At 32.1% G+C, this 27,926-nt stretch overlaps 1 protein-coding gene across 1 annotated transcript in view; it reads left to right on the top strand.

Moving 5' to 3' along the window:
• The window catches only part of TMEM232 (transmembrane protein 232), a 156,725-nt gene that overhangs the window by 83,995 nt on the left and 44,804 nt on the right, over positions 1–27,926 (top strand). Inside the window, exon 12 of the mRNA XM_039848420.1 lies at positions 376–623. Within this exon, the coding sequence (XP_039704354.1) occupies positions 376–623 (248 nt within the window). The remainder of the gene's footprint in view (positions 1–375; positions 624–27,926) is intronic.

Genomic DNA, 27,926 nt, shown 5'->3' with positions numbered 1-27,926 from the left:
AGAGCAATGAAATTCTTATTTAATAAAACATCTACATTACTTCAACTGCTTGCTTAATTTCTTTTAAAATAAATTTTGTAAATGCTTATGAAATTCTTCCGTGGGAAGTGTACAAATTTAAAATAGAAATTATATCACTAAATTTTCAAATTTTATTTTGCTTAATTGTTTATTTCTTTAAAAATTGTTACGATTTTAAAAATCGTTTGGGAAACTATATATTTTTTTCTTATAAAGGTTATTTTTATTTGATAGGAAGAATGCAACATCAGTCAGAGAAAACAAACATACATTTTATCTTTTATTTAATAATACATCATTTCCCCCCGCATTTAATTCTATTTTAATTGGTTTCTTTTTCTTTCCTTTCAACAGGCTGAGTTAAATAACCTAATGGATCCTTTCACTAGATATGGTACAAAAGTTTCATCTAATGTAGGAGATGAAATTTTCTCCAAATATATAGGATGGAGAATTGCCAACACACTTTCCAAGCTATTCTTCTCCTTCACTGATGCCCATAGTCTTCCTATGAAAAAACCATTAATAAAACGGGATCAAAAGAAATACCTGAATAAAAATCAGCATTTCATGAAGAAGAGAGTTCTACATTTTACTCTGAAGTAAGTAAAGCGCTATTCAAAATAGTCCTGTTATTCTAACACATCACATTTCAAAGTCATAGAAATTATATATAATCAAGTGCCACATTATTTAACACAATTTCTCTTTTTTAATTCAAATCTTGGCTCTACCACTTCTTAGATATTTTATCATGAGCAGGTACTCACTTCTCAAAAACTGTTTCTTTTTACTTAACATAGATATTATTATATAATATAAATCAATGTTTCAATACGTGAAAGCCTCCTTCCCATTGCTTACCTTCATTTGCCTAGTTTGCCCCCATCTTTCTCTATCACTAATTGCTTCCAGGGTCTATTAAATATAAAAAATTATAAGTACATTTTAAATTTCTCTCCATTTTTACGTGAAAGTTAGCATCCTAAATATACTGGTTGCATTTTTCACTTAACTTCATTTTTTAGAAATTTTTCCATGCCGATACTAGAGAATGTTCTCATAATTATTATTTTTAACTATTATGATGTTTTCCTTAGTAAGGATGTACTAAAATTTATTTAACCAATTTCCTGTTGGTTGGCATTTGGTTGGTTTATATTGTCTGCTACTACAGACAAGCACAAAAGTAACCTTTCACATTTATCTTTTTACACATGTATGATAAATTCTCAGAAGTATAATTGCTGTGTCAGAGGACATATCCTTTGTAATGTGGGTAGATATTTCCAAATTGTCTTTTAGAGGTGTTCTACAAATTTAATGTATGAGAGTGCCTGTTTCTCTTTAGACTTTCCAATAGATAGTGTTGACAAACTTTTGGGTTTTGACATTCTGAAAAGTGAAATATAGTTTCTAAAATTAGTTTTTATTTTTATTTTTCTTAAGTTGAGTGGTTTGAACACCTTTTATATGTTAAAAGGTTTTTTTTTCTTTATATGAGAATTAACTCCTTACTCTTTTGCTCATTTTTCTATTGAGTTTTTATCTTTTTCTTTTTGTTTGCAAGAACTGTTTATCTATTAATCTATATGTCAGTTTGTCTATGGTAAGATCTATAAATATTTGTCTTTTCCACCATTTTTATTTATCTTTAAATTTTGCTGATATTGTTTTTTGCCATACAGTCATTTTTCTACATACTATAATTTATAAATTTTTCACTATGATTTATAGATATTTTGATCTATTTTGAAAGCTCTTTTCATTTTAAGATTTAAATTTTGTCACATTGTCTTCTAGTACTCTTAAAGATTCATTTTGAACATTTTAGTCATTGGTCCAATGAAAGGTTTTTTTAGTGTATGGTATGAGGTGTCTCTCCAGATGGCTATTCAATTGTCCCAACAACATTTATTGAGTTATCTACCTCCCTTTGACATTTAAAAAAAATGTTAAATACTATCTTTATTGAAAAACTGAATTCCTACTTTTTTTTCTATGTTCCAAAGTAGTTTCAGTAATTTGGAATGATTTACTCTTTCAAACTCTGGTAGAATTTCCTCTTAAGACATCAGTACCTTATGCCTCTTCTAAGGGTAGCTATTTGTCAAATTTTCCTATTTTATATAGCTATTGGCAAGGCTGATATTCAGCCATAATGCACAGGTACAGCTAGATTCAGTTATTATTGTTTGAGGCACCTGTCATAAAATTATCTGGCATATCAATCCTGAATGTCAGTCTCTTTCTTCTTAAGTCAATTTTAGCAAGTTATGTTTTCTCTAAATATTATTTTCATCCCATTTTTCAGAATTTATTGGGCCATAATTGAAAAGTAGCATCTTAAGATTCCTTTTTATTCTCTCTGTCTCTGTGGCTGTTCTGTCTTCAGCCAATTCTTACTTTGTGTATTTGTGTTTTGTCTTTTATATTCTCTTTCATTAGTTTTAGTGTTTCATCTATTTTATGTATTTTTTTTTTCAATGAACCAGATTTTGTATTTTAACTCATGTATTTTTGTTCTTATGTCTATGAATCTATTACTACTTCTATTCTTTGATCTATTATGTGGTTCATTTTCTAATTTCTTAAAGAAGATGCTAAATCATTTTCAAAATTTTTTTCTTCAACATTTGTCTAAATCATTATTTGAGTTCCAAAATTATGGGACTCTCGTTGCCCAAAGGCAGACTTTATTGCAGGCATTATAATTTGGGTGGAACAAGACTAGGCAGGCTTTCCTTTTGTACACAGTCAACAGAAAGATAGACACATACTTGAGAAGAGTTTTGACGGAGATTTAAGAATTTTTAAAAGAATTCTAATATCAATGAGGAAGATATGTAAATTTGAGAGTAAGTATCACACAGCTTGTACTTCAGTAGTTTCAAGTACAGAAATAAATATTATAAAAATATCCTTCACCATATATTATAAATATTTATAAGACTGCAATATGATCAAGGTGCAATGAAAATGCCAGCTTTAAATGTCACAGATATTACTATTTACTTTAGAATCCCCAAATGTCTTTTGTATATTTTTGAGGACAACAGACGTGAAAGAAAAATCAATCTGAGACCACAAAGAGAGGACATTGAACAAGTATACTATGGTTTCTCATTCATGGGAAGTTAAAGAAAGAGATAGTAAGGAAGAAACTAGAAAACAAGAAGAAATTGGATATTGACAAAAGGAGATTAAAGAAACAGCAAGTGAAAGGATAAATAGATGGTGAAAAGGCAGGTGGAGGTGAATGGTGCCTGATGGGACACGTAAAGGAAAGACAGAGAGAAAAGGAGACATATTGAGAATGCTTAAAATAGCAGAATAGAGAAATAAAAGTTATAAGCAGAAAGATGAAAGAGACCAAAGGGAAAGGGAGATGAAATAAGTAAGGGGAGAGACATGCTGAGAATGAAAGATATGCACATGGTTTGGAGTAGGGGAAGAGAAGAGACAAAAGAGGGATGGGGTTAAGACCCAAAGAGTCCTATAGGCTTTGAAAGATTAGTAAATTAAGCTTCTCATCAGACCCTGCAGTTCATTATGTAAATGACAATCATTCCTCACTGATCTTTGAAAATGTTATCTCCTTATCTTTCTTTCTTACAGCTCATTATAGGTCCTAGCAATTAAACTTACAGTCCTTGAATCAGATGAGAGAGCCATTGTGTCACAGCCATCTGGGCATCTCTCTAGAAGAAACACTTCAGTGTGGCACAGCTCCCAGGGTGACTTTCACGTTGCACCATTCACACTGTAGTGCATGTGAACAATGCCCCCTGGAGTTGTGCATATTTCTGACTCCAGCTCGGGGTGTACTAATCTCTGGGTACGACAGAGATGAATGGAATAGCGCTGTCGCTCAATAACATCAAGACAAAAGTGAGGTCAGGCCTGGCTGAACAGTCTCTATTTTCTATTAACAGTATGTGATAATGGGACACACCTGCTTTTAAAAAAGTTGTTGGAAAGCAAATTTAAATCTAAACTATGCATTGAAAATATGTCACTGGCTCACTAAATATTAACTATAGGAGATTTTATTTTTTCCATTTGTTGATTCTGCATCTATTCAGCAGTCCCATAGCTAGTTCCATTTGTTAGTTCTCCATCTCTTCCCACTTCCAGGTCCACAAACTGGACTTAATATATTTAATGAATATCTGAGCACGTTGAAGTCCCATAGGTAAAGCACAAAGGTATAGTTTAAAGCCCATTATATGCTCAGATCATTTTCACTTCTGAAAGGTCTTCATGCATAGGGTCATATCACCAATTCCTTGGCAAGTATTCCTAGAAATCTCCAGTTTGTGTTTTCAATAAATAACAATGTGAAAGACAGCAAGAAGGCCAACATTTAAGAGCTCCTACAGAAGAGGTGGCACATTTAAAATGTAGGAGGACAGAAGATTTAAGATATGTTTCTTTATTGCCTTGGAGCACTAAAGTATATTTATTTCAGTGTGTAGATTTGCAAATTTACTAGTAAGGATAAAATGGGAGCTTTTGGGGAGGGACAGGGGACGCTTTCTTATTGATAAAGCATCTGCTTCATTTCATGACCTATAATTTGTTCCAAAAACATTTTTCCTCACTTGTGTTTTCAGCCTATAAAATTCTTTGAAATCAGGAATTCTGTTTTTTATATGTTTATAAACATATATTTTGCTCTGAATGACTTGCAGATTTGACTCCTTTATAAAATTCTTCAAAAGAAAATTCATTATTTTGCTTCTATATATTGATTTTTTTTTTATTTTGGTTTTAAGTTAGTGGAACATGCTGTTGGATGCATGCTCTTTTTGCCCCTCAGCAGTTTTTTAAAAATGAAAAAATCATTATGGTTTTTTACTATATCATAAAAGCTGCAGCCAAAAAAAGGCATATAGTATAGTATTTTCAAAGCACAGTATTTTCATTTTCCTTCTTTGTCAGTAAACCTATCTTAAATTTACCTTAAGGCTGAGAATTCAGAATGCCGAAGGCCAAATTTTCAAAAACCAATTCCCACATCTGCACTTTTGGGTTGTGTAGATTCTGAGGTTTCTTGTAAATGTACTTTCTAAGCTGATGCCTTGAATCACTAAAAATCACAGCTAATTATTTGCACATATGTGAAGACTAGGAGGCTATTAACCTAAAACTTTATCTCTGATCATACTTAGTCTGCTCGAAATTTTATGTGAAAAGACTTCATTCATAAGACCAGCACCTGGAAGAGATCCCAGGTGAAACTAACACGAATAGACTAAGAATATTCGTTGTCATTTAGGCAAGAAATTTTACATGGCCGACTTCACAAACAGAGTGGTTGTACTCAAGGCTACTGCGTGTCCTCCACAGCCTCATTTATAAATGGAGCTATATCCCAAGTAGTAGAACTAGAAAGTGCTAACATTTATTGAATGGTGACAAAGTGGGGAAAAGTAGATACCACAATGTCCCATGAGTGAGGCTAAAGAGCAGGCTTTATTGGAGAGAGCAATAGTCAGTAAAAAGGGGCACGCGGTCCTCTTTTTTCATTATCTCATTGAGAGATGTGCTGGAGTCGAAAGAAGCAATCGAGCATTCACGGGGTCTGCGTTTTGAGGGAAGAGACCCTGCCTGACTGCTAGTCTATGTATAATGTAATATAAATATGAAAACGACTTTTTTAACAATGAAATAATGAAAACATTTTAGTCTCAGTTGCCAAACCATCTGAAGTTGGGCATCAGCTGGATAGGAGATACTAGAAGTGCCAGTGGCCCAAAATCTGGAGCCCTTGGGAAGTGCTCTTAGAAGGAGGCCATTGGGCTCCTTGGGAAGTTGGGTTTGGGAGAAACTCCATCAAATGGGAGACTCTAAGACCCCTGTTTCTAGCAGTGAGTTACCAGGCAAGTCAAGATGAGTCTCCAGCGTCAGAGCTAAATGATTCTGTTTGCCACCCACATGAAGGCATTTTCTAAACAAGGCACTGTGATGAACATGACCCTCGGATGTAGATATGATTTTTTAACCCGTTTTATAGATTTTATATATCTAGAAAATCTCCATTTTATAGATGCAGATACTGAGAGGCTAAGTAATTTGCTCAAAGCGTCACAACTACTATATGCAGGAATTTGAACATAAACAAATGCATTCTGACTCCTTACTTTCTTTCCCCTCATGTGAACTTTAGTTGCTTTGTTTCCCCTGATGTGAACTTCAGTTGATGGTAAAGACTTGAGCAGTTGTTAAAAATTTATCCTCAGATCATAAGAAAAACTTTTTATTTTTATTTTTTTTTTCAGTTTCTGTCTCTTGGTTTTCAGAACTTAATTTTGATGAAGGGACATTTTTTTCTGGGTCTTGGCATCTCTCTAGTTAATATTAGGAAATCTCTGTCAAGGAAGAAGCACTTTCCAGGGAGTCAGTGTGATTTTGACTAAAGCTAATGGAGGAAAAAATATACACATATAAAGTATATTTCATATAATGTGTAAATAATATATCATATATAATATGTTATGTATTATAATTATATACATATTATAACTATATAATTATATATGTACATATACAGAGGAAGAGTGGTATTACAAAAGGAGTTTCAAACAATTCTTTGAATTTTAAAAAATTGATTATATCATCAGCTTAGATCATCTAAAGTGTAAAAACTTCTAGAGATTGAAATGTTCGGAAAGAGTAGTAATACAGTATACTATATATAATATATGTATATCTATGTACACACAGGAGAGATGAATTTCTATCTTCTAATAAAACATTTGCATATATCAAAATACCAAGAAATTACAAAGGTAGATTGTCAGTTAGATGCAAAACTCAATGGCCTTTCTGGTTATTTCACAGGCTTATAGGACTTTAAAAATTTTTACTAGTCTTGCCAATTCTTTTTTTGAAGACAAGATTTGTTAATGATACATTGATATCATTAGCAATGGCACATTTTCTTCTAGCAGTTTATCCAACAAATAAGGTACAGTGATATGCACTTTAGGGATTAATTTCTCCCCACAACACTTTTAAGCTCTGTACTTCATATACTCCATTTTCATTTGTGAAAGTAAAACACAATCCAAACAAGTTAACCAGACTATGTGAAAATGTTTATGCCAAGGACTGCTATGAAATCAGAGATCTCAGAGCAGGTTTAAAATATCCTCTGAACAGGCTTCAGGTGTTTTGCGACATGGAGCCCAATGGGGAATAGCAACAACCAGGAGAATGTGATGGAAGACACCAATCAGGAGAATGAGAGAAGGTACCAGGATTATGTGAAAATTGTGACACATCTCATGTCTTCATGCATGTCTTCATTATCTCCAAACTATATCGCTGCTACCTTTCTAGAATTTCTGCATTTGTTTATAAATTTGGTGTGTGCTGTAGATATGTCGTTCTTCCCAAAACTCTAATTTTCACATTTTAAATTCCCTTTTAATTTGTTTTTTTTCTTTAATCTTCCAGCTCCTTCTTAAAAGCATGTATCAACATCCAGCAGGAATCATGACTTATATTTTTAATAAATTGTCATATCCATTTATCATTCTGAACAGCTTCCACTTTCAATGCCAACTCTGTCACTGCAATATAAGATCAGTAATTGCTAAGCATCCATCATATCTGAAGTGATATGTCACTGAATTCTTGGATGTTCACAATAGTTCACTAACCTGAATCCTGTCGAGCTAGAACTAATGTCGAGTGGTCTCTTTCTGTTGTTTTTTTTTTTCCTGCATAAAGCCATTCAAAGAAAAAAGCCTATCTTTAGTATTGTAATTTTACTAAACCATTTATATACGCGAACCAATATTGTCACACAGAAGTCTAAGCACAGCTGGCTGACAAATCAACCAACCATTAGCATACTGATTTCAAGCAAGGAGAGCTTGTGATAAGTGAATCATAGCCAAAAAAAAAAAAAAGTCACATATAATAATTTCACTAGCTTCTTTTCTTGCTGGGCAATAAATAGCACGTGTTAACAGCAGCAGTAATTTTCAGGAGTGACTTTCTTAAGGCCAAGCATTAAAAACAATCTAACATACTCATCCTCACAAAATCCCAAATGCCTATGGGTCTTATTCCTACAATGCTCACCTCCTGTCCCTTGATAAAATACAGGAAGGAGGACAATAAGCAGTGAAGTCCACCTGGCACTCAGATAGCTTCCCTGACAGTACCGTATCTGGCTGGAAGAGACTAGCCTGTGAAGTGATGCAGCCCACGGCGCAGGCAGGGCGATTTACCCCACTCTGAGAACCTGGCCAGTGACTCTCTGTTAATATTCTATGTATTGGCCTCTGAGGCATTTTAGTCAAGTTTGAGTTGGAATAACCCAGACCGAAGACTTTCTAGGTTTATTTTCAGTGTATCAGTATGTTGCAGCAATGGTGTGAATGTGGAGGAGGTAGGGGAGCAGCAGAAATGGCAGCAGAAGCAGTAATCACAACTGAACAAGCCTGAGCTCCCTAATTCTACCAGCAAGACCCTCTGCTTCATTTTGGAAAAGCTTCCAACATCTCTATATTCATTCTAGCTGTCCTCAGTCATCACATAGCACTTGCTGTCACACAGAGTTCTAAACACAGCTGGTCAAAGAATCAACCACACGTTAAGCATACTGATATGGAGCAGAGGGAGGCTGTGACTAGTGCATGCATATAAAAGAAAAAATCCATAAAATAATTTACAAGCTCCCTTTTGCCTTCTCTTTTTCAATTTTATATACTACTCTATTAATAATCCCAATGTTATGAAAATCTTTAAGTTCTGGATGCCAGTATATGCAGAATATCCACTGATATTACAGGAGTCCAGATAGCATGTAGTATTACTGTAACTTCTTACACTCCTGGCTTTGTAAGCAGTCACTTTAGCCCTGTATTTCAGAGTTCTGGTTGATACTAGTTCAGATTTGTTTGAGAGTATGATAAAGTGATAGGCCCAAGGTACTGGTAATTTATCTGGATGACATAAAAAAGAAAAATACAGTTGCTTTTTGGAAGAATGTATGCACAAAACACTATATATTTAGGGAAAAAAATATAAATAAATGAAAGCACTAAGGGATTCTCAAGAAGACATTTTCTCTCTTTCCTTCCCATGGTCAGGAATGCATCTAATCCAATCATGACTCAGTGGGGTTTCCAGTCATCAGAAATGAAAATTATTCAATGTTCATATGTTCTGTTGCTGAGCAAACCTCACTGTCAGAGAACCATTCCATATCTTTCGCCTTTAATTGTGACTATATGTTACCAGTAGAGTGAGAATCAGACAAGAGGGCAGTTAATTTGATTGATGTAGACAACCAAAGTGGCTAATTCAGACCCCTGAAATTTCCTTTAGGACTTGAATGATCCTATTTGGCTGTCTCAGTGAGTCACGACATGGAATAATTGCCATATTTTCCCTCCACATGTGGACAGCCACTTCTGATACCGTTTTCTCAGCCTGCTCGCATTGAGATTCTATTGGAGACTAAGGTGATAAGGGGTAAAATTATGTTCAGGTAGATTTTTAAAACAACTAGATTTAATATGAGGGAATATAGGCTCTCTCTCACACACACAGAAAAGCAGAAACAAACCACCACCACAACAACAATTAAGGTTCGTGAAAAAAAAAAAAAGCCACTTTAATACTCACTGGTATCTGTAAGGCATGATAGAAAGCTAACTTCTAGACTTTTTGTATAACTGGAACCACAAAAGATTACTTTGTTTGGCACTGTCTTGGAAGAAAATAGGTTACTACTATCAGGGAGTCATTGAGGATGAAATAGGTGCAGAACAATGAAACACCCTCTGTGTTTTAATGAGAAGGGAATTTAAGAAATTAGGTGTGCAAGTCTGATTTGGGCATGCAAGTAGGGAGCACTGTTGTATCAACCATGTCCCTCCATCTCTCATTCTTCTTTCCTTCATTAGCATTTCTTTCCCCTGCTTGAATTCTGGTAGACATTTGCTTGGAATAACAAAAGAAGCACAGTTAAGTTTTCTATAATTTTATGAAATTAAACATGCCTATTTGAGAACATCAGGAGTACTGCAGGCCTATTATTTCTTCCATCTAGAGCCAGCGTGAATCATTTATGTTAGTGGATTATGTTGCTTTGCTTCTTCTTCTCCCCTAAGCATCATGATCACTGCAAAGACTTGTCCTTGACTAGGAGCTGGAGAGTTCACTTCCAGCTGTGAGGAGGCTGACCAGTCAAAGCTGTCACCTGTTTTAAGAGCCATTCCCATGAGAAGACATAGGAGTCATATGGTCCAATGTCCTTCTTGTATTAGAGAAAACTAGATTTCACAAGGTTACCTAGGAGATAAGGAACAAGACAGCAGACTTGGAATAAGAGTCCAAGATTTTCTCACTCCAATACGATTCCATATTTGAAAAACTTCCATAGTTTTCACAGAGATGTAGCAATACTCTAATGGTTGAAATAGACTCTTTTCAAGGAGCACATGGGTAGGAATCAACTAAATTTTCGTTAAATTCTTGAACTAAAATCTTTAGGGACTCTTGTACGAAAATAAATGTCTAGTTAAATTTATGTAGCAATTTTTGTACTATCGTCAATGCCACAGCTCAGCTATGCTCCCCCCTGCATCAGCATCTCTTTTAAACTTATAAGAAGCCACTTTCCTCTGCTCAAGCAACTATCTTAAAATGTGTTCTCTACATTTGTTTATTTTTCTTATTGGTCTTCCATAGCTCTGCATCTCAAAGAAGAGTTTTAATAGAGGATAGTAAAATATCCACATTATAAAATGAAAACTAGTACAACAATTAATAGAGGATAGTAAAATGTCCACATTATAAAATGAAAACTAGTACAAACAAAAAACTTACAACAATTAAGTAAAATGGCACTGTCTAAGGTGCTTATTAATCTAAAGATAGCAAAATAGCTATTTTTATTTATAGCTACACAATACATCCTGTTTCATGCTTACAAACTGCTTGATTTATTTAGGCTTATAAACTGCCAAGATATTCCAACATATACATTGTATTATTTGCAAACAATAAACAGGAAAAAGAAAAGAAAAATAGATACATACAAAGAATCAATTATCCGATGTTCTTATATGATTTTAAGGTTCAGTTCCTTTCGTACTAAAAAGTCAGGGCATCATTTTCCTGTAAAAACAGCTCCTTTTAATCCTCAGTCATTTGACAACCACACAGATTAGTGTTTTTAAAGCAGAAGATAAGGTGAAGGAGAACATTTGCTGAGCATTCACCAGCAAAATTTAAGGCCTGCTCTGTATTTTTTAATTATTAGGCTAGAAGAATGGGCTTATGGAGAAAAATAAAGATCTTGGCCAGATTCATCTCATAGAATTTCAATGTAAGCAAACTGAGCAAACTAGGCTCTGGGTGCATATAGCTGAAGCATCTGCATGAAAAGTGATTTAAATCATTAAATTAAATTAAATGAACGAGGTTCACAATGATACATATTTTTATTTTGGTCTCTTGGTCCTTCAGGAGCCTAATTTTTCCCTTGAACTCTGTACTCAGGTGCATAATCATCTACATTGTATTTTTATTTAGATGACCTGACAAACACCTCACATTCAACGTATCCAAAATTTATCTCATCTCCCTCTGACTCAAACCTGCCCATTTTGTAATTTTCTTAAATGGAAAAGTTCATCTTTCCATTAACTCAGAACTTGAAATCATTCTTATCTTTATTCCACTCATATTATATGCTCAATCTATTAGACAATCCTGAGTCTTTACCTTCAAAATATTTCCAAAATTTTTCACTACTTTCACTGTTTCCACCTGATTCAAAAAAGAGGAAAACAAATCGACGTTTGGGACAGGACAGTCTAGCTGTTGAAGCGGCTTTTATAAAGCCTTGCAATAATCATAAAAATAGTGGGAAGCTAAACATAGCTGAAATCTCTACTCTAGGCCAGGCATCTTGCTAAGTGCTGGAGACATGGTGGTGAATCAGACATATATGCGGCCCATCTTCATATATAGGCTAAAATGGAGGACAGATCAATCAATGAGCAAATGAGGTAATTACAGATTATTTTAAATCCCATGAGTGAAATTAACTGGGTGATAAGATTGAAAGTAATTGGAGGATTCCACTTTAGATAGCCAGGAAAGATCTCTCTGAGGGAGTGATTTTGGGTAGAGACCTGTTGGAGGAGAATGAGCCTGCCTTAGAAAAGAGACTGTACAGAGGGAACAGCGAGGGCAAGGCCCGGGTGAAGGAGAAGGTTCACTGCATGCGGTAACTAAAAACATAATCAGTGTGGATGCAGAGTAGTGAAGGGGAGGAAGCGAGGGGGTCAAATTGTCACTGAAGTCAGACCTTCCTGTAAATCCAGATAAGGAATTGTGCTTTCATTCTAGTACAAAAGGAAGTCATTGGAAGGCTTTAACCAGAGGAACAGAGCCGATTTACCTTTTAAAAAGAAGAGATTATGGTCTGAAGATGAAGGTTGAATTAAATTGACATTCCCCCTATTCCTAAATCTTCAAGATTTAAAACTGGTCTTGAAAATGATCTTGGTTTATACTAAATGTCTGTTGAAAATTGTTTTGCTGGGACCTATTCTTCCCTATCACTGACTAGAATTTCAGTTTGCATCTACAGCCATGTTATTCTGCCAGTTTCAGCCCCTGGGAACTGCAGAAATTCACTGGTAAACCATTTCTGGCCTGATGAGGGCAACATTTGATCAATTCATTCAATGGGATCAGAATAATTATAAGAATAGAATAGTATATATGAAACAATACTGATATTTTTAAATTTAAAATTTTAAGGCAATACTCTTGAAGTTTGTCTTTAATTTAGGTATTTTGCTTTATAAAATGTAGATATTTGCATGTATTTAATTTGTTTAAAAAATCATACACATACCCATCGTTTATAGCAAAACAAAAAAACAAACAAAACGTATACACCCACAGACAAGATTTAGAAAAAAATTAAGTCCTAGCAAATATTTGTTTTTATACTTAAGCTATTCGCCATCCCAGTGATGACAATAATATCATGCACATCTGTGACTGTCATCTCTTTTCCTATTATCACATTTCAAGTCATAAAAAAGAAAATTTTCCATTTTGATAGTGATTTCAATTCTACAGTTTATTTTACATCACATACATTTTCATACTTGAGGCTTTCAGATTATTCTACTAGCTACAGGATAATTTAATACAGCTCTATTAAAAACTAAACTAAACAAAACTAAAAAAAAATATTCTCAGTACAGATAGACCTAATCAAATTGGTTAAGTAAGGTAGAACTCTTCTCACCTCTGATGGTGCTGTTTTCCACGACCACCTCTTATATATTTTGCTAGTTTAAACCAGTGGTTTTTGAGATGTTAGTTTACAATGTCTTAAGGGGTTTTTCTTCTAACAGTTACTGAAAATTTCATGGAGGTCTTTTGAAGGCCCAAAAACTACTGACTCTACAGAATGAATTTTTAATGGAGGAAATTTTAGAAACCTAGCCAAATCATGTGTGGCCATTTGGGGTCCGGAAGGCCTTTTTTTCCTTAAATTATATCTACCATGAGAACTCTTAAAATGGTCACCTGTGTTGCATTCATTCTAAGGCTACCCTTGCTTGCAATAAATTCGTCTCATGAAAAATTATCCTATAGCTTTGTAATGTAGGCATCCAAAAGTTTTTATCTTTGATTATATTTAAAATGTCATCATAATTCCCTCTTGAGGGTTATATAAAATTATCACAAGGATAAAGAAGTCTATGATTAATTATAACAAGACTACTTTGTGTTTACATTCTGCCTTTCTCTTGTAATTCCTTTATAAACAGAAGCCGCTTAATAGATGAGATGCCAATGTTTTGTCTTCAAAGAGTTTAACACTTTAGATTATGATTTATTTTTAGCTCAAGTGATTCTTCAGCATTTTTCTTTGGTGTAGCATTGTGCACCAAACGACAGATATTTTTCGTTTCTATTCTGCTACAAGAAGGTGAAAGGTGTTCAGACCACTTATTACATTGATTTGTGTATGCTTAGCAAGAGCTTTAGAAACAATAGGAAGAATGTCACTTTCTTTAAAAAAATATTTTAGTGGTATATATTAAGTAAATTTATTCCAGAAATAAAATTCTTGTTCCTATACAAGAGATGAAGAATGATTTGCAAAAAAACCCACACCATTTCATATCTTGTATTTTGATCAGTTTATAAGTGGTTAGAAAAGTGGTCAAAGTTCTTTGCATAGTGGAAGAATGTCTAGAAAGACTTGCACTTGCACAACATAATTCATCTGAAGATTTCAACTCCCCAAGTGGTCTTGTCAGCCCCATGATACAGCAGTGAGTCTATTATCCTCAACTTGAAGTGTAAATTGTACTCCAGCCTTGCCTTTACCCTCCCAAGTGCTTACTGTGACTAACCATTTGGTGTCATTATCCCATAGTTCTTTCTATTTACTTTGGGCATACTTTCTCTCTCTTCCTCTCTCTCTTCTCTCTCTCTCTCTAGCTTTATAAGATAGAAATTCAGAGCACTGATTTTAAAACTGTTATTCTTTTCTAAGATATATCTTCAAAGCCACAAATTTCCCTCTAAACTCTGCTTTGAGTTGTATTTTTATTTTACCTGAGTACAAAATATTTTATTATACTTGTAATTTCTTCTTTGAACCATGGTTATTTATAACTATACTTTTAAATTTTCAAATATGTACAGGATTCATAGCTATCACTTTTATTCACTTCAAATTTAATTCTATTGTTACCAGAGGTCATACTTTGTAAAATTTCAATTTTTAAAAATATAGTGATACTTTTTCTATGGTCTATATTAGTAAATGCTCTGGGTGTACTTGAAAATAGTATGCATTCTATAGTTGTGTGTAGTGTTCTATAAATGTCAAATTAGCTCAAAGTGGTTGATAGAATAATTAAAATCTTTTCTATAATAATTTTCTAAAATATTTATTCTAGTTTTATTGGTGAGAGAGCAGTGTAATAATCTCCAACTATAATTGTAGATTTTACTGTATTGCCGTTTCATTCTGCCAGTTTGCTTTATGTTTATTGAATCTCTCCTATTAAGTAAACGTATATTTATTATTTTAATGTTTCCTGAGAAATTGACCCTTCTAATATTATCAAATATCACTCTTTACTTCTGGTTAATCTCCTTTGCCTGAGAATCTGCATGACCTGATATTAATATTTCCATACCTTTTTTAGTGCTTACCTTTTTCATGATAATATTTTTTCTACTCTTTCTCTTTCACCTTTTCTGTGTTTTTAAATTGATAATATATCTCATAGACAACGTATGGTTAGGTCTTTTTTTTAATCTCACTTGACATTGTCTTTTAATTACAAGCTTTCATTCATTTAAATATAATGTAAAAATTGATATGTTTGGATTTAGAGCTACCAATTTTTCTATTTGTTTTCTCTGTTTGCATCTTTCCCTCATCTATTTCTCTTTCTCGGCCTTATTTTGGTTTAATGGAATATGTTTTACTATTCCTTTTTTTATCATCTATTGGCCCTTTGTGGTCATGCTTCTATTTTATTTTATATTATTTAGTGGTTGTTTAAGGTATTATAGTATATAACTTCAACTATCAAAGTCTCCTTAGTGTTATACTGCTTTCTAGAAAATGTAGGAACATTGTAGAGTCTCTGGATTTTGCTAACTTCCTGTGAAGAGTTCTGATTTTTGTTAGTGCCAGCAATTTAATTGTTGGCTTATCACCTTGAACTTGTGGAGGGTTGGTTTTCACTTTATTGGAAGAGTCTGTTTTAGTTTAGCCCTTACTCTTAGGGAAAATTCCTTAGTTCTGGAGCATATTCTTTATTCTTAAGGTATATCTTTTTGAGTTTAATGGTCAGCTAACAGTTTGGCCAAGATCTTCAGACCTAGCAGTATGCAAATCTCAAACTCTTTTCTGCAGTTGTCAGCAGCTTACATTTCTGCTCAGCTCTTCAACTTTCCAGTCACTACTTTTCACGCTGCTTCTTAGAGTCTCTTCCATATGTTTGGTTCATAGGTCATTCAAGAGTTAGAGGAGGGTATATACAGATTTCCAGACTTTGTCTTTATGGTGCCCTATTTTGGGGGATTTTCTCTATTAATTTCCAGCTACTTGGGAAGTCTCAAACTCCATCCTCTTACATTAAAGCAGTACTCCTGAAGCAGTATTCCTACTTGAATATTAGCCATTCTGAATCTGAGAACACTGGAATGTGTCCTCAAGAGAAGTGACACAGATGTTTATATCACCCAGTTGAGTTCCTTTCTTTCAAGAGTTCAACTCCCTTCGGTTTGCCTGCTTTTGGTTGCTCTCCAGTGCCTTTAAATGGTTGGTTTTTATATTTTATCCAGAGTTTATAATTGTCACCTCAGAGTGGGTAATTCAAATTAAACTACATTGTTAATCCCAGAACTCGAATTGGAAAAATGATTGTTTTTTTAATATTAAGTCTCCCTTATGAAAACAGCTGAGGAAGATTCTGAGCCACACAGGGCTTAGGAATTCATATGATCTAAATATGCACAAACTCTGTGCAGTGAGATAATCAGCCTTTTTTAAAAAAAATTCCATCATCGGCTTCTTTATTATGTTGAATCAAATGATGTGGCTACAGGGACATAGTTTATTGAGTAAAGCAGACATTATTGTTTTATTCTTGCTTTAATATGAAATTCGTTTTACAAGTATGTGATTAGGGAGTATAAATACTTGCAGATTTTGGGATACCTTCTTTTACATATACTCTATATAATAGCTCATGCTTATTTCAAGTCTTTAACAGGTTTTATAAAATAGATGCATTTAAACCCAGTCTCCACTTATTTTATGTTTTCTGTTCTCATTCACTCCAATCTGGCTTATGTGACTCTATATCCAGAGGTTGCATATTCAACAAATTAATGGCTGCAGTTTTAGACAAATAACATAAATGTGTAAAGCAGGTCAACATGGAGAAAGACTAGAGTTCTGGAAAATAAGGTAACTTGGAGAATGCAGGCATTTTGTAAAAGGTCAACCTCATCATCTTTTTCCATGTACGGATTTATGGGCAAATGTTGCCAGATCTTTTACTTGTAAGAGGAGTTGAAAATAAGAATTTCTGTGTGAAAATTTCTGATTATTAAAATACTCCTCAGGTCAAATCAAATATGTTTGATTAGTGTCTTAGTCAGTTTGGGCTGCTATTACAGAATACTATAGACTATGAAACTTAAACAAGCCTTTCTCATAGTTCTGAAGGCTGGGAAGTCCAAGATCACGGTACGAGCAGAAGCAGTGTCTAGTGAGGGCCTGCTTCCTGGTTCATATCTAGCCATCTTCTCCCTGTGTCTTCACATGGTAGAAGATGCAAGGTTACTCTGTGGGGTCTCTTTTATAAGGGCATGAATCCCATTCATGAGCACATTGCCCTTATGACCTAACCACCTCCCAAAGTTTCCATCTCCAAATACCATCACATTGGGGATCAGGTTTCAACATATGAATTTGGCAGGAACACGAACATTTAGTCTATAGCGATTAGTGTACAGAGTCTTGTCTCTTAATTGCTTACCTGTTTCCATTTTGGAGTCTTCTTCCATTTACTCATTCTCCCTCACTCACTTGGAATACTCCCTCGTGCAAGTCAATCTTATTTTTCTATGCTCAGTTCAAGTTTCATGTCTCCATAAAGCTGGTGAGAATCTTTCAGTCTCTGTCATCCATTTTTCCATTCTGTGAAATCTATAATATTTTATGTCTTAATTTTACTGCCTTTGTACACTATGAGCTGTGTTTCAATTTCCAACATCTTTATCTTTCTTTCAGGTTTTCAATTTTCTTTTATTGGTGTTGATACATAAGACTCTTACAAAGTGTGAGGGAAGGTGAAAGTGTAGAAGGATTATTGATTTAGAGGAGATCATAGATATATATATAATCCAAATCCTTTATTTGATAAATGAGGAAACTAAGGTCTGGTAAGTTAAATGACTTACCATTGATCAATCAGAAAAGTTAATGAATGACTAGATCTTAGGAATCCAAATCTTCTCTTTGTTTCTCTTTCCATCAAAAACATAGCACTCAGTAGATTTAGGACAAGGTAATTTTTCATTCAATATCAAAAGATGGATTTATTCTGTTTTCTTCTTATATGTTTTCTCTTCTTTCTGGGGTAGCTGAGTGATATAGGATCAGATTCTTTAGAGCAAAAAGAGAAAAAGAAAGAAATTAAATATCTTTTGCCTGTAATTGGTAGTATTTTATTGCCTCATTCAATCATTTAAATTTGGTAATGGGGAAGATTATGAGTCAGCCTAACTCTGTTGTTTCTAAAATTTTTATTTTATAGTATCTATTTCCCCTTATGAGCCTTACAGACAAGGAGGTACCATAGTTGTAAAAGAAAAGAATTTGTCCCCTCATCTGAACTATCTATTTTCTCATAAATTCTTAAGCAGCATTAATTTTTTTCCATAAAACTATAGCATTACTGTAATAAATACATATTTACTCTACTATGCATTTGCTTTTTCAACATAGTCATTATACCACACGATGGCATCCTAAATCAATTTCTATAAATGAAATACTGAAGTAAAAATATAAGGTTTGTATATATGAAACTTATGCTTTTCTAATCCAAAAATCTAGAAAAGTAGCATTATTGAGCTTCAATTCACTAAAATTATTTGTAGTTTCTTTGTTCAGAGCCTGCTATGAAAAAAGTAGCAGTTGTTTTTATGAAATAAAACTGCATTCACTATCATTTTGAATTGCTAAAGAGCTTAAATATTATAAATTATAAGTAACATTAATATACTACCCAATTTTTAGCACATGAAGAATGAAATCTTCCTATAATGAACTACAAAATAAAACTATCAAAATGACTATAAAAGTTTAAACAAAACCTGTTTCTAATAGTAATTTGTAAAATTTTTTGTTGCAATTTTGTGATTTCAATGCAATTTTACTAAGAAATCATAAGATTATATTACAAAGAACCATATCTAACTTGAAAAATAATGCAAAAAGGATAGTCCCCTCTATGCATGTTTAAGTCCATTATATCTTTGTGTCTGTATTATACTTATAGCTCAGTGGTTCTTTACTAGCATAAGGAACATGCATTTTTTTTATTCAACAAATATTTATTTTCTTTAATTGATAATAGTCATCACACTTTCAAAAAAGTCAGCTCACTTTCATTTTGGTTCTAGTTAATATAAAGGTTACAAATGTGGCATTAAGTTAATGACATTCATTTTGTTTATTCTATAGTAGCTCAGCAATATCTCTATTTATTTCCTGGAGTTAAAGTATTTAATTCAATTACATATTTTTATTACTATAATGGTTATGCTAATATATGTTGTTGCCTTCTCTAGATTTTCAGATTAGAAAATTATAATTTTCATATTTGCAAAGCCTTGTATTTTTATTTCAACATTCTCTTTATACTAAGTAGGACATTGGGCTAAATATAATTTTTATTTAATTAATTATGTGTGCATTTTCACTTTGTTCTTTCAACCAAGTGAGATAGTTTCTGTGACATTATTATTGATATATTTTTAAAAGTATGTAGTGAAGTTCTTTCTTTTAAGAATACATCAACAGTTTTTATACTTTATTGCACATAGAATTTCCTGGGAGAAATTTAAAATTCTTACATCAAGACCCTATCCCAGTCCCATTAAATCAAATTCTCTGGAAGTTGACCCTAGATATCACTATTTTTAAAAACTCTTTACGTGATTCCAATATGCATTCAAGTTCGAGAACCCACAAGGATAGATGATAGAAGAATATTGACCTTATATAAGGAAAAACTGACCTAGTTTATACCATAGATCTCTCTTTTACTTTTGCTATGGGCTTTGAAATTACCTAACTTTTCTAGGCTTCAATTTTTTTATGTAATATTTGATATATGAAAAAATGTATGCAATGTAAATGTAAGTTATGAAGTTTAATTAAAATAATACCCATGGACCTACCATTAAACTTTAGAGCAAAAAATTATAATGTGTGCTTCTTATTCACAATCCTATCTACCTGCTTAACCTCTTAGATAATCACTGTCCTAAATTTTATTTTCACTTGTTTTTGTGAAAATATTTATAACATGCATATGTTTCCATGAATAGCATATTATCTAATATAGCTTAATTTTATTCCTTATAAAAATTTCCTTACTATATATAGTATTTAGGATTGGTTATTCTTTTTGTTCAATAAATATTATGGTTCAGAAATCCTCTCATTGTTTTAACTAAAGATATTCTATATTTTCCACAGAGGTTTCATATTTCATTGTGGGAATATGCCATAATGTATTTTTCAATGCCTCTGTCAATGGACTTTCAAAAGTTTTCTTAAATTTTTGTTATTGCAAACAAAGCTGCGATGAACATTTTTATATAGACAGACTCCTAGTGCACATGTGGTGCCATTTTTCTAGGATATACCTACGAGTGGGATTGCTGAATTGTAGGATTATGAGTAGCTTTATTTATTTTTATTAAATTTATTGGGGCAATATTGGTTAATAAAATTATATAGGTTTTGAATGTACAATTCTATAATACATCATCTGTATATTGCATTGTGTTCACCAACCAATGTTAAATTTCTGTTATCATATATTTGACCCCATTGACCTTTATCTATCTCCCTCCTCCTCTACCCTTCCTTCTGGTAACCACTAAACTGTTGTTCATGTCCATGAGTCTCTGTTTATCTTGTTCGTTTGTTGCTTTTAGATTTATATCTCACATACAAGTGAAATTATATGGTTCTCAACTTTTTCTATCTGATTTATTTTACTTAGCATGATAATCTTGAGATCTATCCATGTTGTCGCAAATGGTAGTATTGCATCTTTTCTTATAGCTGAGTAATATCCCATTGTATGTATGTACCATATATACAATCTTTATCCAATCATCTATTGAAGGATACTTCGGTTGTTTCCATGTCTTGGCCACTGTGAATAATGTTGCTATGAACATCAGGGTGCATATATTTTCCTGGGTCATGTGGTAGTTCTATTCTTAGTTTTTTGAGAAGCCTCCATACTGTTTTCCATAGTGCCTGTACCAATTTACATTCCCACCAGCAATGTATGAGGGTTCCTTTTTCCCCACAACCTCTCCAACACTTGTTATTATTTGTCCTATTGATGATAGCCATTCTAACAGGTATGAGGTGATGCCTCATTGTGCTTTTGACTTGCATTTCCCTAATAGCTAGTGAAGTTGAGCATCTTTTCATATGTCTGTTGGCCAGTTGTATGTCTTCTCAGGAGAAGTGTCTGTTCAGGTCCTCTGTCCATTTGTTAATTGGATTGTTTGGGGTTTTTTTATTGTTGAGTTGTATAAGTTCTTTGTATATTTTTGATATTAGGCCTTTATTGGAGGTGTTTGCAAATATCTTCTATTTAATTGGTTACCTCTTTGTCTCATTGATGGTTTCCTTTGCTTTGCAGAAGCTTTTTAGTTTGATAAAGTCCCATTCATTTATTTTACTTTTACTTCCCTTGCCTTTGAGGTCAAATTCATAAAACCCTCTCTACATTCAAGGTCCATGAGTTTAATACCTATGTTTTCTTCTATGTGATTTATTCTTTCATGTCTTATGTTTAGGTCTTTGATTCATTCTGAGTTAATTCTAGTGTATGGTGACAGATAGCAGTCTAGTTTCATTCTTTTGCATGTGACTTTCCAATTTTCCCAGCACCATTTATTTCCTTTCTACATTGTACATTTTTGGCTCCTTTTTCAAAAATTATTTGCCCACATATATGGGGTTTATTTCTGGACTCTCAATTCCTTCTACTTTATTTTTCTTCAGCAATGTTTTTGCTATGAGGCATGTAGTCTTCTGTATAAATTTTAGAATTAGACTGGTATGTTTCTTTAAAAAGTTTTTAGGAATTTTTCTTTAAATTACATTGAATCTATCAAATAATTTTGGGGAAAATTACTTCTTTAGGATACTGTTTCCTTTCTTTGAACATAGGATAGCTTCTCATTTAATCTGGGATTTCAAAATAATTTTCCAAAAAAATTTTAAATTTCTTGCTTAAAGATTAGTTATTGTTTTGTTCTATTTATTTCTAAATTCTTATTTTACTATTATGAATTTCTTATTTACAAATTTTCATTATGAAAAATTTTAAACATTTAGAATAGTAGAGAGAATAATACAATTAATCTTTTTTTTACAAACTTTTAGCTTCAGTAATAGTCAATTATGGTAAATCTTGTTTATGAATCCTGCCACTTATTTTCTCCCACTAACCCCTGATTATTTTGATGCAAATCTCTGACATCATATCAGTTCATTTAGAACTAATGAGTGGTGGCTTCAAAAAATTTTTCAGAAAAAGTACGTCTCCTAATAGTTGCAAATGTATAAGAGTAAATACATTTTGCTGTAATTATCTTATATACAGTCAATTTTCTAAAATTACTCAATATTATCTCTCGAATGTTTTCTGTGAAATTTGTGATTAATGAGATTTTTAAAAACTTTTTTTCAGATCCTTAAAGCTTTAATTTATTTGATTTTCTTGGCTCACTGAACTTTTGGGTGCTACATTAAATTATAAATAGAAGCAGTATTAGTGTCTTGTTCATAAGTTTAATGGAAATGTTTTGAATCTTTCACCATTTGAGTGATATTTGCTATAGACTTTTGGTTGATATGATTCATTAGAATATGAAGTAATCTTTAATTTCTAGTTAAGTATGAATAGTCATACTTCTTATCATGAATAGTCATTTAACTTTATCAAATTATTTTCTCCATTATTGAGATATCATTTTTTTTTATTTGTTATGTAATATTAAACTATACTAACATTCCTGGGATAACTCCAAATTGGTCATAATGTTTTATTTTCTAAGCATGCCCATATTTAGTTTACTTGAGTTTTGCTAGATTTGGTTTGCTAGTATTTTGCTTAGAACTTTTGTAAATATATTAATAAGAAATATTGGTCTATAATTTTCTTTTTTCTTTTTCTTTTTGGCATTTATTTGTCTGGTTTTGGTATCAAACAGTATGAGCCTCATAGAATTGAGTGGGAAGTGTTCCTTTCAAATTTTTAGAAGACTTAATGAAATAGTGATGTTAATTGTTCTTTGGATACTTGGTAGAATTCACCAGTAAAGCTATATGCTGTTGGCTTTTGTTTTTTGAGATTTAGTTGTTGTTTTTACTAATGAAATCTCTTTACTTGTTATAGGTCTAGTCAAATTTTCTATTTCTTCTTGAGTCATCTTCAGTAGTTTGTGGTTTCCAGGTATTTTTCCATTTCAACCACATTATCTATTGTGTTGGCACACATGGTTCACAGTATTCTCTTGTAAATTTTTCTTTTTATTTCTATAAGGTCAGCAGTAGCATCTCTTCTTTCATCTTGATTTTAGAATTTTAAGTCTTCTTTTTTACCCAATCTAGCTAAATTGTCATTTTTGTTGATTTTTCAAAGAAACAATTTGTAGTTCTGCAACTTTTCTCTACTGTTTTTCTATTCTCTATTTCATTTAATTCTACTGTAATCTTATTTCCTTCCTTCTACTGACTTTAGGTTTAGTTTGCTCTATTTTTTCTATTTTAATGTAAGGTGGAAGTTTAGGTTATTGATTTGAGAACTTTCTTCTTTTTAAAAATTTTTGAAATGTGTTTTAATCTTAATTTATCTCAAAGTATTTTCTAATTACCTTTGTTATTTGCTCTTGGCCCAGCTGCTTATTTAGGAATGTATTGTTTAATTCTACATATGTGAATTTCCCAAGCTTCCTCCTCTTATTGATTTCTAATTTCATTCTGTTATGTGTAGAGAAGATATTTTGTATGATCATAATCTTTTTTAATGTACTGATAACTTTTTTATGGCCTACCATATGATTTATGTTGGAGAACATTCCATATTGCACTTGAGAAAAATGTGTAGTCTGCTGTTCTTCACATTGTTACGCCTATTAAGTTTATAGTGTTATTAAAGTCTTCTATTTCTTGTTCATCTTCTGTTGGTTGTTTTACACATACAGAAATTTGGATATTGAAGTCTTCCCTATTATTGCTGAATAGTCTATTACTCTTTTCAATTCTCAGTTTTTGCTTCATGTACTTTCAGGCTCTGTTATTAGTACATACATAATTGATATATTTTCTTGATGGGTTGATTTTTTATAATTATTAAACGTCCTTTCTTCCTCCTCTAGTAACAATTTTTGTCTTAAAATTTATTTGTTTCATATTAGTATATTTTGATTACTATTTGCATTCTATATCTTTTTCATCTTTTTACTTTAAATCTATATATCACTGAATCAAAAGTGTGTCTCTTATTGATAGTAGATCAATATTTAAAAGATATTCTCCCTCCCTCTCAAATTTTCTCAATCTCAGCCTTTAACTGGAGTGTTTAATTCACTTATATTTAATATAATTACTGATAAAGTGAGACTTACATTTGTCATTTTCTAATTTTTTCTATATGTCATATCTTTTTTTGTTATACTATTTCTCTATTACTGGCTTCTTTTGTGTTAAATAGATATTTTTAGTGCACTGTTTTAATTCTCTTTTTATTTCTTTTACTATTTCATTAAAATTACTGTCTTAGGATTATAATTAATGTCATAATTTATAAAAATTTAGTTCACATTGATACCAACTTAATTTTTGCACTATATAAAAACTTTGCTCCCCTATAACTCCATTTCCCTTCTCTTTTGTGCTCGTATTATCATGCATATGGATGTAGAAGATGAAGGGATCACTCAGATGATTGGTTCAAACTCCACTCTTTATGTACGCTAGCTCCAAGTGCTATTTTCATGTTCTGAAAAAAGTATGCTTCATAATATGTAGCCGTAATTTTCTGCTTCTATCTGTTAACATCTACTTCTCATGATAAAAATGTGCACCTTCTTGTTTTCCAGCTCTGATATTATATATTTATTGTGTGTTTACTTATGTGTTGCGGGGAGTGTTATACATTTTCATGGATCTGACAAGAAATGGGTTGAGGGGAGGGAGAGTGTTCCCAGTCTATCACCATAATCCAGTGGCCAATGTCTTCATTTAAACGTAAAATCTAGAGCCCAATGACAAGGTTTTTTGTTTGTTAGTTTTTCTTTTTTCTTTCTTTTTCTTTTTTCTTTTCTTTTCTTTTCTTTTTTGTCTAAAGATAGTCAGCTCTTTGGCAACAGATCAAGAAATAAAAATTTGACTTCCTGACATCTCTTGCTTTCCCCTATAATGTATTTCCCCTTTCAATGAAACAATAATCTGAAAAGTTATTTTATCATCTCTCTCTCTATATATATATATATGTAACAGTATAATTTAATGTTGAAAAACTTACATTATAATTAAAATAGAAAGTCCTAATGAATTTCTAGAAATAGTAACATTATACTTCAAAGCTATCATTGAAACCACATGACAGATTATATAATTTTGCATAGAAATACAAAGTCTAAGATTCACTGTTAACATCACATCAATTAATTCGCATGCACCAAATTAGAACAGATGCCTTTATCAAATACTTGTTACTTATTAGTAATTAAGATATAAATGCATATTAATTAGTTATATAAGACAAAATGATATATAATCTTGTAATTTAAAGTATAAGACAAGTGTAAATCGAAGAAGAAGGTATTTGAATTCAAAATGAGCTGTTTATTTATTTACCAATACTGACCAATCTTCAATGTAGAGAAAAGACACTTAGTGTATATGCTGTTATCAAATAGGCTGATATTTATTTTTATTTTACAAGTACAAGAAGGAAATGGAATATTTTATTTCAATAGACACTTTTCTAGATGATGACAGGAAAAGTTAACCTTTACTTTCACTCTTTACATCTTTTTCTTATGGAACTTCTTTTAAAGCTCTCTGACATTTCTTTTTCCATCTTCTACCATACTCCAGAGACCAGTTCAAGTAGGGTCTCCATCAATATCGAAGGATATGAGTGAGAAACAATTCTCATTGCAATAAAAGTATTATAGGCCTTAGTAAAATACGGGAAGCTAGAAAGGTCTCTTTCCATGCATTCTCTTATGAAACAGGTGATAAAAACAAAACTCAAATCTTCTAATTAGGTATGGTCAATAGCTAATATGAACTCTATAACTGTTCATCATTTTCATTATTTCTTACTTCTTTGGAAGAGAAAAATCTAAATTCTTCTTCACATTAATAAAGTGAGTTTCTCAGAGGCTTGCATTTGGATATAAATAAAGAATAATGAAAATATACCATTAGACTATTTCAGAAAGAGCTGAGTATTAAAAAAAGAAATTGTAATTCATTTCTTAATCTGTGGAGAGGATTTTTAATGGAGTATATAGAGGTTTTTCTTTTGTTCCATTGCTATTTATTTGAGGAACACTGAAGTAGAGTGCTCTTACATAACTTCCAATCTTTATTTCTATAATATGTAAAACAAACTATAAATGTCACTGAGAATTAAAAGAAAAACAGTACAGAAATAATAAATAGCTATTTCAAAGATGAATGTTTAGAGTAATATTTGAAAAGGAACTCATATTAATAATAATAATTGAACAGAATTAGGAAGGAAAAATTAGGATTATATATTTTTCCTCTCAGCTGAAAAAAATTATACATTTTAAATATTATGTTGAATTGAATGTGTGTATAATACACCCCTGCTGTATGTGAGTATTAAGTGAATTCTTTACAAAATGTATTGGATTTTAGGATAGAGCACTTTATTCACAGATAGTAAGTTATAGTTAGTAGTATCTTAGCAGATACTAACACAACAACGATATTTTGAAAATGATGCATTTAATGAACAACCACCACAAAACAGATACTATTAAGAAAAAATAGTAGATAAATGGAAAAATACATAATATGCACTGACAGTAGATCAGACAAATATACTGGAGTATAGTCCTTACATATTATATAATAAAAATTAATGGACTATATTTACATGCAAAATAATATTGAGCTAAAGAATCAAGATATGAAAGATATGTACTTTAAAATGCCACTTATATAAAGTTCAAAAATAATCTCTAGTATTAGAATGTAGGATAAAGGTTTTATTTTGGACGGAACTAATGAATGGAAAGGGGCATGAAGGGCCTTTTCTGTTATTTTGATGATGTTTTATTTCTTGATATGAGTTATTGTTTAATAGAATTTATTTACTACATGATCATTCAGCAGGTTGTATACCTATGGCATGCACTATTTTCTATATATTTGTTATAATTTATTTGCGTCTTTATGGAGAGAAATATCTAGTTTATATGTACAAAATAAAATATTTTTTATCTCTATTACAGGTTCAAACTAAACATATTTTGACAAGAGCAGATAGACAAAAACAAAGCTAAACAAAAAATCAGTGAAATTAATACCTCAGGCCATTAAGACATTATTTGCTGTGACTCATGAGTTCTTGGATATTTTAAGGGAAAAGAGAAGTTACAAGACTATATAGGCTGGACATGGTATACTGGAGCCAGCCAACAACTTTTTAAATAATTTCTATAATTTAAAGAATTTTATAGAATTTAATGAATTTAAAGAATTTCTACATGATCACTGTCACGTAGGCCTAACTATAGACTCACTGACTCTTTAAGTCTTAACCCAGGAAACCAATCCATGGGTTTTACTACCTTATTCTTAAACCACAAAGAAAGAGGGAAAAAAATCAATGTCTTAATCTGCTCTTAATCAAAACATTTCTACTTCTTCTATAACAATGCACAGACAAAACACTGCTTAGCATTTCATTAGCTGGCTGAGCTGTAATTACAGCAGTGGTCTAACATAAACAAGGCAACCTTGGCACCTTAAAAGCTCAATAAACTCAAAACAC

Source organism: Pteropus medius, unplaced genomic scaffold (assembly GCF_902729225.1).
Source record: "Pteropus medius unplaced genomic scaffold, Ma_sr-lr_union100, whole genome shotgun sequence".
NCBI lineage: Eukaryota > Metazoa > Chordata > Mammalia > Chiroptera > Pteropodidae > Pteropus > Pteropus medius.
This window is presented reverse-complemented; position numbering and strand designations above follow the sequence as displayed.